The 21,197-nt window shown below is 43.2% G+C and overlaps 1 protein-coding gene across 3 annotated transcripts in view; it reads right to left on the bottom strand.

Annotated features, from left to right (window-relative positions):
* The window catches only part of Pip4k2a (phosphatidylinositol-5-phosphate 4-kinase type 2 alpha), a 158,727-nt gene that overhangs the window by 35,887 nt on the left and 101,643 nt on the right, over window positions 1–21,197 (bottom strand). For 2 of the 3 annotated variants that reach the window (XM_051205603.1, XM_051205605.1), the window contains exon 4: window positions 11,052–11,204. The exons of the other annotated variant lie outside the window; for it this stretch is intronic. In XM_051205603.1, coding sequence (XP_051061560.1) covers window positions 11,052–11,204 — 153 coding nt within the window. The remainder of the gene's footprint in view (window positions 1–11,051; window positions 11,205–21,197) is intronic. 3 annotated transcript variants of the gene reach the window in all.

Genomic DNA, 21,197 nt, shown 5'->3' with positions numbered 1-21,197 from the left:
TGTCCCCCTTCGTTTTCATTCTCTGTATTCTAACAGGTCCCTAGGGAGCTTAACTATTTTCAGTCAACAATTATCTTTTGAGTTTTACTTAATAGGAATCAACTCAGTGTAGCATCTTTGCACAATGTGTACTCCATAAAGTGATCATTATTTCTATTTTGTTCACTATCAAATCCTCAACACTCGTCCATAGCATGTAAAGAGCATTTAATAAATAAGTAAATTGAACAAATTAAATAACCCAAGGAGCTGAGAGATATCTCAGTGGTTAAGAGTGCTTGCTGTTCTTTCAGAGGACCTAAGTTTGATTCCTAGCATCCATGTAGCATCTCACGATGATCTCTAACTGCAGTCCCAGGATTTCAGATGCCCTCTTTTGGCTCTGTGGGTACCAGGCATGCACGGTACAAAGACAGACATGCAGGTAAAATACTCATACACTTATAAAACAAGAAAGAAAACAACCTAAGGTATCTCTGATAAATATTCTGCAATGTACACCACCCTCTCACTGCTTTGTTTACAATTACATTAGGACTCTCAGCTCTCAGAATTAGAAATCTGAATATTCTGGATTTTGAAAGCAGAAAGAAAAAGTACAGTTTGGTTTGCGATGAGGGGGAAGACCCAGGGGTTCTCATGGTGTCATAATAAATGCAGCACATCACACAAGGAAACAGAATGTATGCGTCTGTTGTAGAATATCTGTTTAACTAGATGTGATACATTTGTTTATGTTGCAGAATATTGCTTTAACTATGTAAAGGTGTGTTACATTTGTTTAATGATGTAAAGATGTGTTATACTTGTTTATGCTGCATTTGTTTAACAATGTAAAGATGTGCTTCTTTGCCTGCTTAAGGCACCTGACCAGTCTAATAAAAAAGTTGAATGGTCAATAGCTAGGCAGTAGAGGGATAGGCAGGGCAGGTGGGCAGAGAGATTAAGTAGGAATCTAGGCTCCAGAGGAGGGAAGAGGGAATGAGGGAGAAAGGAGGGAGATGTCCGGGGCCAGCCAGACATGGAAGAAGCGGTGAAACTAGGACATACAGAATGAAAGGTAAAACGTCCCAAGGCAAAACGCAGATACTGAGAAATAAGTTTTAAGAGTAGTGGGACAAGCATAAGATAAGGCCCAGCAATGATAACCAATAATAAGTCTCCCAGTCATGATTTGGGGACTGGTGGTCCAAGAAAGCCTGCTACATGTGTCAGCCATAGAAAAATAAGTGTCTCATCAGTTTCACTTCCAGTTGCTGTGATAAATACTGTGACGGGAGTAATTAAGGAAGAAAAAGTTCAGTTGGCTCACAGTTCCAGGTTGCAGTCCATCACTGCAGGGAAGTCAATGTAGCAGGGACAGGAACAGGCTGCTCACATCACACCCAGTCTAAAGCAGAGCACTGAATGAATGAAGGCAGGCATGCTGGTCCTCCGCTCACTTTCCCCACTTCACAATTCAGGATGCCCTCCCTGTCCAGGGAATGGTGCCACCCACACTGGGTGAGCCTTCCTACTCCTTAGGTACGCCCACAGACATGCTCCAGGCCAACCCAGTCTAGACAGTGCCTATTGTGACTGCATTCTAAGGGGATATTAGACTGTGTCAAGTTGACAACAGGAACAAACTATCACAGAAGTATCACAAAGTAACCATCTATGAAAACAGCGATGGGGGTGGGCGGTGACTGTTGTGGCTGAGGAAAATCTCTCACTGTTCTCTTCCTCTGTGCATATTAGGTTTCCAGTGAAGGTTACAGGTGCAAGGAAAGGCAGCAGAGTCACAGCCCTACAGATACAAACGTGTCACCAAATACCAGTCAGTAATGATACTTGATGACTGGTACAGAATTCACACTGGAAATTCTCTCAACTTCCCCAATTATGTATGAACTTGCAAAGGTGGCAAATGGTGACTTTTTGAGCCACAGGATAGTGTGGGGAAATCCCCAGATGCCTCCTTCCCCTCTCCATCCTTGCTATTTTCACACTGACTAGGAAGGAAACTTTGGTCCTCCACAGGAACTAGGGAGAAACCCGGTGATTTTGAGCTGCCCTGCTCAGATGGGCGCAGTGGTACACAAGTTTAATCTCAGGACTAGAGAGGCCGGTGCAGGAATTTTCGGAGCTAGTTTGGGCTACACAGTGAGTCCCTTCCTCACAGAAAAACAATGTTCTATGCTGAAGAATATAAGGAAAGAGGGTCTCAGATAACTGAGGAACAACACACACAGGGTGAGAAGACAGGAGGGAAAGGATAAGGGAGGGAAAGCGAGGAGGGAGGACCCCCAAAACACTCAGAGAAACTGTTGTGCACAGACATAGTATTTTATCATGTGTGTGCATGTGTGCCCCAGTGCATGCCTGTGTGTGTGTGTGTGTGTGTGTGTGTGCATGTGTTATGAGTATATGCATGCCATGGAATGTTTGTGGAGGTTAGAGAACAACCTTGGGTGCTAGAACCCTCCGTCCACCTTGAGGCAGGGCTCTTGTTCAGCACTGGGAGGCTAGCTGGCCCTCGGGCTCCTGAGGTGTCTCCACTCTCCATCCTGACAGGATTACTGACAAGTGCTTTCCCATCTATCTGTCTTTTCATGGGTTCCAGGGATCCTAGCTCAGGTCCTCATGCTTTCACAGCAAGCACTTTGTCCAGTGAGACATACTGCTAGTCCAGGGGTGGTTACATTTTAAACACGCGATGGGAGTTCCCTGTTTCAAGGAATCGCTGTAAAACAATTTCCAAAAGTGAATATTGCTGCATATGTATACAAGATAAGGCAAGTTTTTACAGATATAAAATATTTTCAAATTTACGGCTGCATTCTGTTACTTTTAGGCCACAACTTCAAGAGCTTCCCTTTTAAGATTGTAAAGGTTACAGGTGAATCAGGAAAATAATTTGTTCAAATACTTCAAGAACAACAAGCAAGTGTACCAGGGTACCACAATGTTATGATTTTTCTTTCATATCTATTGTTTGGTGCCCTTAAAAAAAAGTCAAAACAACATGTTTAGCATTCAATCATTTCTTACCACTGCTGACAGGCACAAGGCAATCTGAGGAATCTTTGCTCTCTCCCTTCTCCATGCTTAACTTCCAGATTATAAGGCTAGGAAAGCCATCAGGCATGGTGGTGCATACTTGTAATTCCAACCCTGGGTGATGGAACCATGGTGACCCTGAGACTGAGGATAGCATGGGCTACATCCTGAGATCCTGCCTCAGGAAAAAAGAAGAGGAACAGCAGCTATTTAATCCTCAGAGCTATGTCTTTAAGTTGCTGGTACATAGATTTATTTTGTTTTCAAGCACTGTATTATATGGATGGGCAACCCTCCCAAGTGGCCAAAGGGCACAATTTCACCTGGGTGTTTATACATGTTGTTCTGATGTATCAGTTTACCAAATCAATAGGTTCAGAGCCCTCACATAGCCTGGGAGAAGTCTTTCTAGAGGGCAAAAGTCTCATGATTCCTGTCCTGGGACCCTCTGAGTTTCCAAGGAAGAGTCACTTGCAAACTGGTGAAGCTGGTCATCTGCCAGAAATTCATAGAATGTGGCAGATCATAATTAACTCTTCCAGGCAGGACAGGGACCATCTACACAAAGGTCCATCTGCCCCCATATGCTACTCATAGCCAGCATTCTGCTAGAGGAACAGCCTTCTGGACCCAATGCTAACTACTGTTTTCACACTTCTTGGGCTCCCAGTGTCACCAAGATCTTCTGGAATATCAAAGAAGCCCTATTTGACCCCTGAATGCACCCATGACCTGTTCATCAATATAAATGCTGAAAACTGGCTCCAAATGTTAACAAGTGAACTCGTTAACTATTCTTGGATGGCTAATTCAATTACTTGTATTCTTGGGGTCTGATTCCATATTCTCAATAGGAAATCATTGCATTAGCTATGCTTTGCATTAAAATTATTTTTTATTAACCACTGTTTATCTATACCATGTTACCTGCCTGCATTATATATATTATGTTATGGCTTCTGTTTCATTCCTAGATTATTCTCTGAATTTTTTTTCCCCCACATACAGCCTGTATGTCTGGCTGTAACTATTGTTTCTAATATAAGCAACAGCTGCTGTGTCCTTCCTTCTGCTCAAAAGTATATGTATACGTGATGTCATAGTGTTGTCAATAGAGACAGATTTCCTCTTCTTTTGTTTCTCAGAATTAACTATGGGCTTACCAGAACTGCAATGCATTGAAGAAATGGTGTGCTGGCAGCAGACTTACAAAATACACGGCTCTCACCGCCCCAGGACCACATCTTGGGCTGAATAACAAGGATTATGAATTCCTTATCTGCTGCTCTTCTCACAAAGTGAATACTATTCAAAGAGCCACGGTGTCCGGAAGGTTCCAACAGAGAGGACTCTAAGTGATGTGTGAACTGGCTTTCAAAATCGCTGTTATCATCTGTTCACTATTTTATTTTTTAAGAGTCTTGAACTGAGAGTTTCACATAACATCAAATTAACACTGCATTGTAAAGTCTTGTTTCACTTGATGTTTTTGAAGATTAAATTATCTGTAATCCTTACCGTGCCTATGTTTTTTTTTTTTAATTCGTTTTTATTTAGGTATATGTGGACTTGTCTGTTTTAGCATAAGCCATCTGTGGGTGTGCCTTCAGAAGATGGAAGAAGGTGTCAGATACCTTGGAGCTAGAGTTACTGTCAGTTTAAGCTGCTAGACATGGGTTCTGGGAACCGAACTGAGGTCCTTAGGAAGAGCAAGAAGCCCTCTTAATTACTGAGCCACCACACACACTCACACACACACCAGAGGGGTGAGAAGGAAGAGAAGGAGGAGGGGAAGGAGGGAGGGAGGGAGGGGGAATAGGGGAATAGTTTCCTTGAGTTCCTGGCTTGGGACAACAGTCTGTCCATCAATACAATTTATTTTGGCTTTAAATGTTTTTGGAGTTGAGAAACAAAACAAGTAAATAACAAGTAAAGCTCTTTTTTCTTTTCTTTTCTATGGTGCTGGGCTACAGCCTAGAGCCTTGTGCACACCAGGCAAGTCCTCCACCACTAGGCTGTTGCCCCAGCATTCTAACTTTTTTCTTAATCGCCAGAAAATCAGGCTTAAAAGGAATGAGTATTCCTCTGTAGCATTATGTGTGGCCCAACAATTCCTCCTGGTGCAGTGTAGTTGTAGACAAAAGGCTGGACCGCCCCCCTGGTTTGCAGCAACTCTTAGAGCTGTAATGACACAGAGGACATGCACGTGCAAAGGCTGATGCTCCTCATCCCATCTGCAATATTAAAACAAGAAGAATCACCACTCAACACACAGCATCACCATTCAAAAATGAAAGAACTTGGGCTCTGGGTGTAGTGAATGGCAGGGCACTTGCCTGAGGCTCTAGTTTCCACATCCAAAACAGCAACAAAGAAAAGAGAAGGAAGAGAAGGAGCAAGGAGAAGAAGTAAGGAGTTTATAAAAGATCCCATGAAGTCTATTCTATAATTAGTGGTGTTTACCGAAGGTGACAAGCAGAACTGATGGCCCTAATGGGAAGCTTGGATGGTATTTGGTCCTCTGGGCCTTGAATGGCTACAACTGAGGACAAGGGGCAAAAGACTGGAACAGATGTGCCCAGAAGCTGTTGCAGAGCTGGTACCCCAAAAGAGAGGGTGAGGCAGGGAGAGGGCATTGGATAAAACCCAACACAGAGAATCCAATGGTGGAGGAGGGAACTCAGGACCACTAGTCTCAGCTGCAGTCCTTGAAGGGAGCTGGCAAGCCTGGTAGGGGAGTCCCTGTCTCCTCATCTGTCAATGGAAGCCATCAAGTCCCTTGGCTTTCCAGAGAGTAGGCAGAAGCAAGCTCTGAGAGATCGTCAGACACAGGGAAAGCTATGGTTATGGCCCAGAGGGAGCAGGGATGCACGGTGCCCTCAGGGGCAGCCCTCCCACTCTGCTCTGGACATACTTTTCCCATCTCAGCTCCCTCTGGGTCTACATCACCCAACAGGGCATCCGTTGTGCTGGGCCTTCGGGGTCATCTCAATAATGTCCCACCAGCTTGCTGAAGCACAAGGCTGGGCAGTGGTGTAATTTTTCTCTCTGTCCCACATGGTACTGATCCCCAATCAACACTCTGACCCCCAAATCTAGGTCTGCATCAGATTTGGTCAGTCGCTGCATAAGTCAGCAGATCAGAGGGTGAGGAAACTCAGGTCTCAGAAACTGCAAGGATTGGCCTATCAACAGTGCACCATAAACATCTTAATCATGAGATGTTTGAAAGAAACAAAGGGGTCTGGATTGATGGCTCACACCCCCAATCCCAGCACTTCATGGGCTAAAGCAGGATTGCCTCATGCTTAAAGCTAGCCTGAGTTACACAGTAAGACTATGTCTCTAAAATACAATACATAAATAAGCACGTAACAAAAGCGGATGTGTTTTACCATCAGCTGCTACACCCCCAGCCTCATTTGTGCATGCTCTTCTTACACTATTTAGCAAAACAGCGGGTAAGTAACCATCATCTGTAAGACCTGAGAGTGTCAGAGCCAATAGAGAGTTGAAGAAAAGCATATTTACAAAGCATTATTTTCCCAAATATACCAAAGAGAAAATCAAACAGAAGACTCGTTTGCTGTGCATATTATGACTTCCCCACTGGTCCAAGGCAGAATGCTGTCCTTAGCACAGGGTGGACTGAGGACAACAAGGACAGCACTGGAACTTCCAGGACCTCCCTAAGGTTTAAACCTCTATCAATTTGCATCAGCGCCACTGGCTACTGGGACTGTGCCTCTTAATGGACTAAAGGAGTCAAGGATGAAACAACACATGATTTGGAGGGTGGGATGCAAGAAGTTAAGGATAAGAATGGAACTTAATTATCTTAATCAATCACTTATATAGTACTTATTCACCAGAGGCAGTCCTGAGCATGGTACTACTATGGGTTTACCTAATTAGCACAACTCCTAAGTTTGTTTTTAATCATATTTATTTATTTGTGTTTGTGGGTGGGTGCATATGTGTAGGTAAGAAGACAACTTAGGGGAAGCCAGTCCTCTCCTTCCCTTGTGTGGTTCCCAGCAATCAAACTCGGGTTGTCAGGGCTGGTAGCAGATGCCTTTCCCTATTGAGCCTTCTCACTGGCCCTAATGGCACCACCCACAATGGGCTGGGCCCTCCCTTGCTGATTACTAATTGAGAAAATGCCTTACAGCTGGAGCTCATGGAGGCATTTCATCAACTGAGCCTCCTTCCCCTCTGATGATGTTAGCTTGTGTCACCTTGACACACAAAACCAGCCAATACAATGTCCACTGGCTACCAGGTAGCTAAGCTCAAAGTGGTGGCCCTCAAGGTAGTAAGTATTCTCGTAAAATCCTCTGATAAAATGTTCTCTATAAGTTTTAGGAGCTGGGCAGTCAGTGGTGGTACATGCCTTAAATCCCAGCACTCAGGAGGCAGAAGCAGGTGGATCTCTGTAAGTTCCAGGCCAGCCTGGTCTACAGAACGAGTTATAAGACAGGCTCCAAAGCTACAAAGAAACCCTCGAAACTACTCGAAAAACCAAAAAACAAAACACAAACAAACAAACAAAAAAAAAAAAAAACCCAAAACAAAGCAATAAGTTTTAGGCTTATTTCAGATTGCAATTAAATTCTTTCCTTTTTAGCCAACTTTTAATTTGCTTTTTTTTTTTTTTTTTTTTTTTTTTTTTTGCTATTTAAATTTGTTATTATTTTTCTGAAGGCACCTTCAGATCTTTTCTGGAACACAGTCATGGGTAAGTGCCTAGCTGAATGAGTTAATGAATGGAACATAAATGAGAGATCTGAGCTCACAGATTGCAAAAGCAGCCAGCTCATAACCAGTAAAGTCTACACCATCTGACTCCAATTTAGAGTCCTTGCAGCAAACTGTATTTAAAAGGTGGCTCTGGGTGATGGGATGCTTTACGTTTTGTCTAAGGCAGAGAGTTTCTAAGAGGGGGGAAGAAAACAAAGATATAGGCTAAATGTGACTTTTCTGAATAAAGGGCATGCGAAAAAGAAAAATAACAGTTTTGTAGTAGTGGAACAAAAAGAAATCTTAGTACTGTGAGTGATCCTGAAGTGTGTCAGCAGCTGTCTTAATGCCCAACATGATTATACAACACGGGGGTATATCAAGCATGTGTTAGGTCACATCAGGAAAACACCATGTGTAGGTTAGTTTTATTGTCAACTCAGCATAACCTAAAGTCACCTAGGAAGAGAGAATTTCCATAAGGGACGATGTTGGTCTGTGGGTGTTTCTATGGGGGATTGTCTGGACCTTACCTCACTGTGGGCGGGACCATTCCCTAGGCATGAGGCCATGAACTACAGAAGAATGAAAGCAGCTGGCTGAGTAACAAGTGACAAGCATGCATTTATTTCTCCCTGGTCTTGACTGTGGATATTATGTAACTAGCTGCTTTGAGGCCCTGCCCTGGCTACTTCTCGGGAATGGACTCTAATCTGGAACTAGAAAACAAACTCTTTTCTCGTCTAAATTGCTGCTGGCTAGGGTGTTTCAGCACAGCATCAGACGCGGAACTAGAACAGACCTTGACCTGTGATTTCTGTAATGTTGAAGAATTCATGCTGAGCCCAGGCTTGTCCAGACGGCATCTTTGCTATTTATCCAAAGAATACATTCTCACCAGTCACGAGACACCACTTTGCTTTGAGTGGTTCTAGGACAAGTGAAGCATAAAAAGAACAAACAGGGATGTGACAACCAATTCCAGAAAGTGGAAGCATATGAAACTGTGAGGAGCTGGAATTCAGGTGATTCAAAGCCAGTATCTTTGCCCTCACAGGGATGAGCTGGGCACTTCAAAAGTTTTCTTAATAAGAGGCTGTAGTGTAAGCATAGCAGAACAAATTTCAAAAGCAATTGCTGTATTATTGCTTTTGTATTAAATGTTAAATGAATTTAAAGGCAGACTAATGCTTTCAGAAAACACATTAGAGGCCGTCACAGATTTCCAGAAACAAATGCAATGCAAAGGTTTTTATAGACTTCACTGAAAGTGAAATGCAATCGATCACATTTGCAAAGACTGGAAGAGTAGTGATTGCTAAGAAACAATCCATGGCATTAAGGCACAGAGCATAACCAAAAGCAGCACTTGAAACAAGTCATCTCAAAGCTCACAAATACACACGAGAGCTGCCTTCAAAGCACAGAGAGGCTGACACTTGACAAATATGCCTAAACTCCTTGCAAATCGTCATCTAATGCAGCAGGGGCTCAAAACACTTTACTCTGAACACTCTCTGTGATAGCCAGTCTTTACTGCTGAGGGGAATTTAAAGGTGTTTGGGTAAAAGCTAAATATTTGTGTTCCCTCAACTTTCATAGTTTTAAATCACAGGTCAGACAGAACAATGGTTAAGAATGCTTACTGCTCTTCCAGAAGACAAGAGTTGGTTCCCAGCACTGGGGGTCAGGAAGCTCAACAACCTGTAACTCTGGCTCCAGGGGTCTGATGTCCTCTCTGCCTCCACAGGCACCTACACTCACTCGGCACACTCCCATGCTTGTGCACACATACACACCCAACACTGAAAACCCCAATCACCACTGTGTGGTAAATGGGTCTGTGGACGGGTTCCTTACAATGTGACCCATTGTATTTAGTAGGAAGCAGCAGAGAGTTTTCCCCACCTCCCCCAGGTGAGGGGACAGGGACAGACAGCACTGGCAGAAGCAGAGTCCTCTCTGGACCTCCGTCATGTTGGTTCCCTGACCTAAAATTCCCAGCCTCTAGAACTGAAATCTTTGCATCTTAAGTCAATTCATCTGTGTTTTTTAATACAGTCAAGAGGACTGAGACAGAGTCTGAAAGTAATTGTGTGTGTGAGTGTGATGTGTACATGCATACATGTGGATTTGTTTGTTTGTTTTTTTGAGACAGGGTTTCTCTATGTAGCTCTGGCTGTTCTGGAACTCACTCTGTACACCAGGCAGACCTTGAATTCACAGAGATCTGCCTGCCTCAGCCTCCTGAGTGCTGGGATTCAAGGCATGCCTCACCACTACCCAGGACATACAAATGTTTTAAATATCACTTTTGAGGACAATTATTGCTATGGTTACATAAGTAGGGGCATTTGTGCAAAGAGACTATGGTCCCAAAGGATGACTTGCTGTTATTAGTTATGGCTTCACGACAGACATGAACTTCATGGTCACATGACAACCATCACTGTCACTACTTTCCCATATGCTGAGCGTGGAGTGTGTATCAGATACCTTGCTACGTACTACTTGAGATGTGTTTTCTTATTTAATTTTCAGGACTTGGGAGCTATTAATATTTTCAGTGTATAAATGAGGAGCTAGGTCTGAAAATCCCGAAGATGCCTGGTAAGCAGGCGACTGGGCTGATGAGCGTCTGGCTTCTGGTGCTCTTCCTATTTCATAGTAGGTCTCTCACTGATTCAGCTGGGCCCGCGGATCTGTGCTATAGCAGTCAAGGCTATGCAGAGTGGGAACGCAGTTCCCAAGGGCATTTCCTTTTTCACCCAGGTGATTACAGAGTGACAGTAGTCAGGGGTCAACTGGCTAGGATGTGACAAACACACCTCTAAAATTGGAGAATTTTGTACATAACTGAACTGGGCAAAGGAGGGTCCTGGACAGGAAGAGCCAGAGTGAGATGGACACAGGACTCATAGAGTAAACAGACATAGATTCAGAGGGTAACCCCTAACTTCCACCACAGAGGTAATCTTCTGAAAAGCTGCCAGATCTTTAGGAAAGTGATTTTTCCATGGCAATCACTGAATGCATCATTAGATCGAATTTATTTGAAATAATTTAGATTACTATTATGTAAATAGTGAGCATAAGCATTATTATGTTAAGGGTCAGTAATCAGGCCAGTCACTCTGGAGCACCAGGTTAGAAGACTTTCCTGTCAAATGTGGTCTCATTTACATTCCCAAGTATACTTTAGAAGTTTGGCCTTGATGACACTTTGGCACAAATGCAAACCTACTCCCATAAAGGCAAGGGGAAGTTACCTGATGGTACTTCTTGAGAATGTTGTGCATCTCTGCCACGTCCTCGCTGGTAATGGTCTTGATGACGTATCTTTTGTCATAGGATGTGTGAAACCGAGCCCCGCTTCGTGCCTGGGAGTCATTGGGGAGGGGTGCACTTCTGGTCAAGGAATTCTTCCCGGTGGGATGAGAGAAGAGGAGGGAAGAGAACTGGTTAAGGTGTGGCTTTGTGAGTCTGGAACACTGTTGTCATGGCAAGAACATTTACATCTGGAATAAACTGGTAAGTAGCTGGCCTTATTTTACAATTCTCATAACTCAATTGCAAGTCTCATAAATGAAATGGAAACAGCTGGGCAAGCACTATGATTCTAATGTTCTTAAAGGGAAAAGTGCTGGGCACGGTGGTGAAGAGCGGTCAGGAGGATGGCAGCAAGTTCTAGGCTAGCCTGTGTGTTGTTTTGTTTTTGAGAAGGATTCTACGTAGCCCTAGCTATCATGGAACTCTCCAGGGAGATCAGGCTGGCCTTGAATCCACAGAGATCAACCTGCCTCCGACTCAGCTTGGATTAAAAGCATGCACAACCATGCCTGGTTTGAGGCTAGCCTAGAACTCTCTATGTAGACCAAACTTACATAGACCAGCCTGATCTACATAGCTAGTGCCAGGTTATCCATGGTTACATGATAACATCTTGTCTCAAAACAAACAAATAAGCAGGTCATATCTAGAATTGTAATGAGTTATTTCTTTGCCTTGTTCTCCTTTTTAGAGTTGGACAAGAACTTAAAATTTTCTTCTGATTAGGATCAGGTTTTAGTCACAAAGGGAAATTGCACAGACATGGAGTATCCTTTCACAGTGCAGGCTTCCAGGATTCTGCACATTCTGATAAGATCCTATGCAATGCTTCTCTCACTACCACATCATTTCCTAGATGATGAGAGGAGTTTAGAGAGGTTTAGTAATAGAGTAAAAGTCATATAGCCAACAATGAAGAACTAGAATTCCAACTTGTATGGCTGGCCCAGAACCTAGGTTCTCAACTAGTAAACTAGCAAAGTATTTAATTAGTCAGCTGCAGCCTGAGGGGGAAATAGGAGCTTATACAAGTGTGTTCTACAACAACTCATTAGAAGACTCTGGGTTAGCACACCCTCCACCCCTCTGCAGTAACTTTTAAGCATTATTGAGGGTGGGTAGGGAAGGGCTCTCTGCAGAGACTCTTTGCAAAGCAATGTACCTCAGAATATGGTTCAGGATGTCCACATGACAGCTAAGGCTCTACAGCTCTTCTGTCACATGAGATTTCCATCAGTGTCTCTCTTCTTTGAGTTGCCAAGAAAGTCCCCTGCTTGTCCCATTCTTTCTACACTGATCACGGGACTAGTGGCATTAGTGAACTCCTGCATCTAAGGAAGTCTGGGTTTCATCACTGCTAATTGTACCCTTGGGTAATGACATCATCCCCTTCCAGGCCTTGCTTGTTGGCCATGTGTACAGGGATTCAAAGGCAAAGTTGCCTTCCCCCTTTAGTTTCCTCTCTAAACAAGGCATCCATAGGAACCAAAGGACTAAACACAATTCCAGGGAACACAGGTGACGCTGAAGAGGCAGGCAACATCAGGGTACCATGGATTTTCAGTTGAAGGGACTCTTTGCCTAAAATATTCAGGTCATTTTGTAATTTTCTCATTTCCATGTAAAGTACAGCAGGATTGAGCCATCCACAGCAGAATCAGACCCCAGCAGGGCAGAAGCTGGAGGAGGGAAATGGCCCATCAGCTTATCTTGATCTCCCAGGATGCACCTGGCATCATGCAATAGACCATTACATCCTGAGAGAGAGCATCTTAGCTCTGATGTAAGCAAGCATACCTGCCAAGTGCATAGGCAAGACTGCCAATTAGCCAAATCTGCTTTTCTTAGCTTATCAGAAAACTCAAGATGAGAAAACAAAACAAAAAACAAAATAAAAACAAAAAAACCCAAATCAAGTAATTCCAGCAGGACTTTAAGTATCACGATTTGGCAGTGTTAAATTATTCTTAAGACAACTGAAATACATCAGGTAGAGAGAACATAAGGAAAGGATTTTCAGGATGAAAATGGGGTCTTTAGCAAACTTTAATTCTCAGTTAATTTTTTTGTTGTTCTTAAAACAGCAGCAACAACAAACCTCCTTTATACTACTTCTTGCTTAGAATAAAAAGAAAGAAAATCAAAGTGAATGGACCTTTTGTAGGTAAATGCTAGCAAAAAAGTTATTATAGATTGCTAATGGTCTTACTTTTTCCCATCCCCAACATGAATATGCAAAAAGGTATTTACTGCAAATAAATGTCTATAGATAGTGTTAAGACTGTAAATTATCTTCAGACATAAAATCAAAGCAAGACAGGAGGAAGAGGGGGTGTAAACAGTAGGGTAACTCTTTGGGGACAGGAGCAGTGATGGTTACTTGTTTTCAGCCAGGAGGGGTTACCGCCTAACAGACACAACTTGTTGAAGGAAGCATTGATTTGGCTCATGACTTCAGTAGGCTCTGCTCATAGTTTCTTGGTCCCATGAGCTTTACAGAACACTGTGGCAGGTAGTTGTGAGGAGGAGAGTTGGGCTGTTCATACGGTATCAGATCAGGGAGCGTGTGGATGGGCTATGTGCACACAACTCTGGCTTTGTCTAAATTTTATTCTACCTGGTCTACACAATGGTACTGTTCACTCTCAAGATGTTGTCTTTCCCCCTCAGTTATTGCCCACATATCATCCTTTCTGGAAATATCCCCTCACGCCCAGAAGTGCCATTCACTAGCCCTGGGCATCTTTCAGTCTATTAGACTGGCAAAAGGAGCCCTCTCAAGTTCCATAGCTCTAGGAAAGAAACCCATCCTCTGGGGAACCAGTGGAGGAGAACAAAATAGACAGCTAATTAGTCAGTGCTGCCCAAGCTCAGTGAACAACCAACTTAAACTGTGGAGCTGCAGCTTCTGACTCCACAGGCTGGTGCCAGGACATTCTAGAAAGTAGATGATGCTGATGGTTGTAATGTGTTTAATCCACAATATGTGAAGAGCATACATACTTAGTTTGCAGTAACACACACTTGCACTAATCCCCTGTTCATTCTACTTCCTCCACCTCTAAGTTCCGTTAAAAAGGGAAGCTGTATTCACTCACCACAGTAGTTAATTAAGTTAATAGCATCGAGCATGAATAAGGTTGCATGTGTTTATAAACGTTAAAACTGCATTAATAAAATAGTGTGAGAACTTAGCTCTGATTGTGCCTTTCCCTTCAGTTTCAAAGACATTATAAAAACCCTTTACTTCATACTTTGTGTTAGGATGCTGACCATGTCTTAATCTTGGCAAATACATATCTTATAAGTTATGATCTTGATTCTGCCCCACTTTCAGACCATGAAAACACAGTTCCTGAAGGCTGTTTCCAAACAATCGGTGTAACTACCAAAATTTAGATTGTGTCTGTCACATTAACATAGAATGTATTAATCAAATTTAGTGAAAGCCTCTTCTAGCAGACAACTAGACGATCAGAAGAGTTCCTGCAACTGCCTGTACATGAAGTGCCTGTTCTTTGAGATGACCACAAGCCCTGGAGAAGTCCAGCTCATGATTTCATGTTTTCTCACAACGTTCCCATGAGGTGCACTTTCCCACTTGAAGGTAAAACAAAACAAAAACAACAACAACAAAAAAAAAAAAAAAAAAAAAAAAAAAAAACTGGCACACAATGGAGTCTCAGGTTCCTGCCTAAAACTCCCCCCTGGAGAAACTAAACAGAGTAGCTGAAAGTCAAGGCTAAACTTTGGCCATTACAAAACATAACTGTAGATTCTTTTTACAGCCTTTGTAAACATGGGCTGGAGAGATGGCTCATCAATTAAAGTCACTGGTTTCTCTTCCAGTGAACCTACATGGTGGCTCACAACCATGTCTTAACTCTGGTCCCAAGGGATCCAATGGCCTCTTCTGGCTCCACAGGCATTGCACATGTATGGTTCATAGACATACATGCAGACAACACACCTATACAAATAAAGATAAAGGTTAAAAAGTAATGTAAATTTGTTTGTGTTTCTGGGCAATGCTGTATAATGTTGAAGGTGAGGGCCAAGTATCTAGAATGTTCTCTCATTAACACCACCCACCATTCCTCAGCCTTTGTGCATGCCATTTAGCTTCTTTGCACCTTAGTTTCTGGTTTGTAAAGTGAAGGGCAGTACAACAGGAGGCAGGGAGCTAGGTTAGCCAAACCTCTACCTCAGATCTTTTATGACTCAACAAACAAACCGACCTCCACATTTCCTGGGCTGAGGGGATGCCTCAGTGGATCAAACTCTTGCTGCACAAACCTGAGTCTGGGAGCTGGTGTGCCTGTAATCCAGGTACTCAGAGGCAGAGACACCAGGCTTCTGCAACAAGCTGGCTAGCTAGTCTAGCTGATTGGCTGGTTTCAGCCAGAGACCTTGCCTCAGTAAGTAATGTACAGTGACTGAGGAGGCACAGACATCAAGCTCTACCTTCCAGCATATATGAACCCCATCACACATATACCCACACATCTGTAAACATGCCTACACTGGCATGCATACCAAAACAAAAAACCAACCCAAACCAAAGCACAGTTTCCTCTAAGACATGGCTCTTTGCTTAAGCAAAGGCTGGGGGTACAGATCTTAGAAGAACTCAGAGCATGTTTCCCAAGAAGATTCTAGTCAGGAGAATTAAGGTCACCATAGTCTCGGAGTGATGATGGTTTAGGATATCTAGGCCAAGATTTCACAGAAGATGACAATTCAGAAGGCCACATAAAACTACATTTCATAGATTCCATATGTGTTCAGGACAGTATCAGCAACAGCAAGCATCAGCACCTAAGGGAAGGACTCTGTTCACACAAAGCCTGTGATCTAATGAAATGGAGTATGGAACAGCTCCGGGTCCTTGTTCTGTTGCAAAGGAAAACTAAATGCCAGCATTGTACAGGATGTTTGGACAGGAGGGAGGCCAGGAGGGCTTGTGGGAAACTGACCTATAGGTGCCCTGAGGGGTCCTTCTCATGATTAAAAAAAAAAAAAAAAAGCATCAGAGTTGGAAGCAGCTTTTAGATCATCCCAACACTCAACTTGGAGATAAGGAAACAGACTCAGAGGGTGCCAACAAAGGCACATCTGAGCTCCTAGGGACACACCTAGACACTACAACACCCATGAGAAGGCCCCAGGCTCTGGAGTGTGGCAGTCATTTCAATGGGATATTTCATATTGAGTTTTTCCACGCTGACAAACCATCTAATACCAATTTAGAGCGTGGGCCAACTGGCACAAAATCAAACCTGTCCCCATGTTTTCGATTTTGCCAAGTCAAGTGTGTGGAAAATATCAATAACAGCAGCAATGTTGAAGCCACCCAGACTACTTTATGTATGTTTTTATTAACCTGTGTACAAAAGTCTTGGTTCATCCAGTGGTAGGTCTTTGCTCAGCTGCACCTGCAGGGGGCAGGAGTAGGAGCTGTCCTCTCTCTAGACAAGCACTGAGGCAGTTGTGTGCCTGGGGAACAAACTTTAGGAGAAGCAGAGTCTGCTGTGCTGCACCTAGGAGCTTGTTTATGGAGTATGAGGAGGGGGCTGGAGAAGATACAGGTTTTAGTGTTTCCTATGAGTCCTGTGGGCTGTAGTGGCAATGTCAACCCTAGGCTTTCTTCATGTGGCCCAATTTATTATGTCTCTTAATTAATTCGCATAGGCTGAGGACTGTTGGGGGATTTTAATTTGCCTTCTACCACTGGCTTCTGTCTGTGCCACTCTGTCTTTCTTTGCTGAAAAGCACATAGGCTCCCCAGGTAGAAAATACCTGGGCATCTTTTTTGCACTGGGAATTCGTTCAGGACTTCTAGCTTACACTCCACAAATAGACAAATGGAAACAAATAGACATGAAGGAAGAAGATGGAATGGCAAGTTTGGAAGAGGAAGGCCAGTAGAGGCATTGTTAAAAAACAAAAACCAAAAAAAAAAAAAAAAAAAAAAAAAAAAAAACTTAAATTAACTGATGAAGAAAGAAAGACTGTTTCAGACACATCCAACCAAGGCTGGAAAGTGCCACTTTTGGAGATCGGTTTAATCTTCAGGATCTGCTTTTCCAAAGTAAAACACTTACTCTTCAGGAATCTCATCCTCTCATATGTTCTTAGGAAAGGTCAGACAAACTTACCCACAGAAACCTACCCCAGTTTGGAAAGATCTGCTCCTTTGGAAACCCAAATTCCTTGCTTTGGACAAGCTCGGACTAAAGTTACTTGGTCTGAAATGAGGTTGGCACTATTTAAATTGTAAATCTAGGGTTCTGCACAGATCAGTTCAGAGTGACAGGGGATTATCTGCTATAGCCCTTCCTACTACAAGTTTTTATCAGAGAATTCAAACCACTTCAGGGAGAAGCTTCAAGTTGAAAATCCCCAGCTGTTGGGAGACACTTCTGGGCACAGCATGGCCATTACCATCTTAATAGGAGCAGCTGTGGCTTCTGAACAAGATGTTGACAAGATGGGCTTGTTGATACTCCTGCATGGATAGAGTGTGGGGTGGGGATCGCAAACCCTCACCAGAGATCCCAGCCACTTGCTTACTCCTGCACCCCTTTCCCAGCTGTCAGTAATTCTGCCCTGGCTGTACTTGGGAAGTGCTAGCTACACTATGTGAGAGTGGAAGGTTGACTATGGGGGGGGGGGGAGGAATGGCAGCTGTCATCCAGCTGGGGTGGGGCTTTTCAGGGGTGCAGCTGTTTCAGGCTAACCCACGCTCCTGAACTAGGTCTGTTAAACTCAGTGCTTTACAAGGCTGGACTTGGCAACTGCTTCTTTGGTTTGTTGTTGGAAAATAATTTATTCCCACCTCTCCAGGAAAACTGGCACAACACTCCCCCTGTCCCACCTCCCCACAAGGTTCTCCTTCAGTCCTTGGCCTCTGCTTATAGCTCAGCGTCTTCCCAAACTAACAGCTAAAGATGGAGGCAGGGAAACATGGAGCAGGACAAAAGGAGTCCGCAATAAAAACCACTGCAACAGCCTCGGTGACACACCCATTAATCTACAATGAAACACACTGGCTATAGCTTTTCTTCTAAACATTTGATAATTTTTGTATCATAAACTTGTATCATTCTTTAAACGTTGTCATAAGTAGATAGTGTGTTCTTCTAATGTGTCCCAAGAAAAAGGCAGACAAAAATCAATATGAACTAATTTCAAGCTGAGTTTATTTTCAAAAAGAAATTGATTTTATTTGTATGTATGTGTATGCCTGCCTATGTATGTGTGCATACATGTATGTAGGCCAGAAGTTGATGTTGGATGTCTTGGTCTATGTGTCTTTTTTATGAAAGGCAGTCTTTCATTGAACCTGGAGCTCACCAATTCTGACATGTTGGCTTGCCAGCTAGCCCAGACCTTCCTATGTCTTCCTCTCCAGCCAGTGCTTGGATTAGTGAAATATATTTTTTTCACCTGGGTGCTTAGGATCTGAACTCAGACCCTCATGTTTTCATGGCAAACAATACACCTACTGAGCCATATCTCCTGGGCTCCTAAACATTTTTGTTTTCAATGGAAACATATGATTTATTTGTGCATGTATATGTGTGACCCTGTGCAAGAGTCTGAGGACCACTTGTGTAATTGTTCTCTTCTAGCATGTGGGTTTTGGGAAGTAAACTTAGATCATCAGGCTTGGCACCAGGTGCCTTTACCCACTGAGCCATACTGACAGCCCCTAAACATTCTTTTTTAGTAGTTTTACCTAGAAACAACCTCACAGGCCATATCAATAACCTCAAGTACTCAACTCAGACGGTTTGGTGTGTTTACAGAGCCATGTGGCTACTGTCATGTCCCTTTCAGAGCATTTCTAGTAGTCTGTACCCATTTCTGCTCCAATTTCTTTATCTCTCATCTGAGAATTCTTGTCATGATAGATTTGCCTGTTCTGGGCATTTAACTTTGTACAAAAGGTGTTGCAATTAGCCTACACATTTTTTTTTCGATGCCCAGAAACACAGTTATCACTGTATGAGGCCATTGACTGTGCAGTTCTGCAAGCTGTAGACTCCATGCTGACTCAGGCTGTGCAAAAGGACACTAGACCTCTGCTCATTTCAGTGCCTCGCCATAATTGCAGGGGACACATCACAGCCAGCAGATGTTGCTTCTAAAGCTGCTCCTGGCCTTGCTGGAGCTAAGGGTAAGATGCACATTTGGACTCAAGTTGAAGTTCTAAGGCAAAGCTGATTGTATTGTGTAGATAAGACTACTTGATGATTTCGCCACTTTCAAAACCAATCATACATTTTGGTATGTAAGCTCATTTTTCCATAGATATGCTTCTGGTCTTGTGGTATCTCATATCCTGTGTCAACTTCAACAGCTGTGTTTGAAGCTCTGATACTCCAGCAGCCCTCAACAGGAAATAAAGCAAGATAATCAGAGAAGTTCCCCCTTCAATGGCTTTCTTGCATTTAAAATAGGAAATTTACTATCCTTTCTCTTCCGAAAAGGATCAACAGTGGGTCCTTCCCATCCCCCTCTTCTAACAAGTGGATGTTTACTTCCACAGTGGGAGGTCCAGGATTAGTGGAGCCTCCAGAAGTTGGAGAAATCATAAAGGTCAACTTAATTAGCTTATTCCAATCACCAATCCTTTATAGTTCTCATAAAACATCCTTTTTTAGTAACTGTTACTTCCCCCAGTACCTTAAAAAAAAAAAAATACCAAGCATTTTCACATTTAATTCTCTTAACCTAATCTCATATTTGCATATAGTTTTTCCCATTGTTTGTAGCATGTATGTTCCAGTAAGAATTGCATATGAAGCAGGATGGCTCCGTGGGTAAAGGTGCTTGCCACCAAGCCTGGCAGATGACCTGAGTTGGATCCCCAGGGTCCACACAGTGGAAGAAAGAACTGTAAGTTGTCCTCTGACTTCCAATTGTGTGCTGTGGCACCCCAGTCCCCTCCTTATCATAATACACACACAAAATAAGTACATCTAAACATTTTAAAATCACTTGTGAAATGTTTTTTTATGTTAGTCCAAAGGAAGAACAATTGAAAAAGGCAATCCTGCCAAACTCAAATGTGGACAAGCCATTAGCTTCCTAGGAAAAGCTATCAGTAGTATGTATAAGAACCCATATTAGTTACATTTTAGGTCACTGTGATCAAAAGAGCTGAAGGCAACAACTCAAGTAGTAAGGGTTTATTTGGGCTCATGCCTTGGGAGTGCTGGGTCTATGGTTGCTTGGTTACTTGGGACATCATGCAGCAGGGGAGATTATTGGAGGATGAGACAGGCAGGAAGCAGAGAGTGAGGCTGGAACAAGCTCTACTCTAGTGATCTACCTTCTGCCAGTGAGTCTCCATCTCACACAAGCTCACAGCCTCCCCAAATAGCACCACCAGCTGGAACAAGCACTCAAGACCTACCATGGTGGTCATGTCGTCAGTCACCAAGGACCTGAGGCTTATCCAGATCTATCAGCTTCTAGGAAATGGTCTATCTGTTTCATGGATCTGAAACCTAGAAACCAATCTCAATCCTGCTGACAACTCAGGATTATGACTATAAACCTCCAATTACACAGCCCCGGAGGGAAGTGTGATCATGGCCCACAAAGGCTACATTCTGGGCTTACCTTGGACATATTCGAGCGAGCATAGTTGGTATACTGACATCATCAGACAGTTAAAGACCAATATGCTAGTTTGAACACCATCAAGAAGTCATTAAATACATACGGTGTTCAGAGCTCTTAGGGAGTTTCAAGAAAGTCTGAGCTGGGATCCTAAGCACAGACGGGCTTTCACTTTAGTGGGAGCAAAACACATTTAACGCTTTACCGATAACAAAACAACTATCTGAAAAGAGGAAGACGGTGATGCAAATTAATGAACTGAGGAGTGGAAGGGCAGGAGCATCACAGAGCATTGAGAGGACAGCATTTTACACTCACAGGGTGGCACTTGACTTTGGAGACAGAAATACCAGACACCGGTCCCCAAGGCTCATGAAAAGCAAACACTGTGTTTACCTCGCACCCAAGGCTCAGGACTTCTGACTAATAATTAGCCAGGACTAAACACAGTG

This window comes from Phodopus roborovskii, unplaced genomic scaffold (genome assembly GCF_943737965.1).
Source record: "Phodopus roborovskii unplaced genomic scaffold, PHOROB, whole genome shotgun sequence".
Classification (NCBI taxonomy): Eukaryota; Metazoa; Chordata; class Mammalia; order Rodentia; family Cricetidae; genus Phodopus; species Phodopus roborovskii.
Note: the sequence above shows the minus strand (reverse complement) of the source record. Positions and strands in the feature narration are given on the sequence as shown.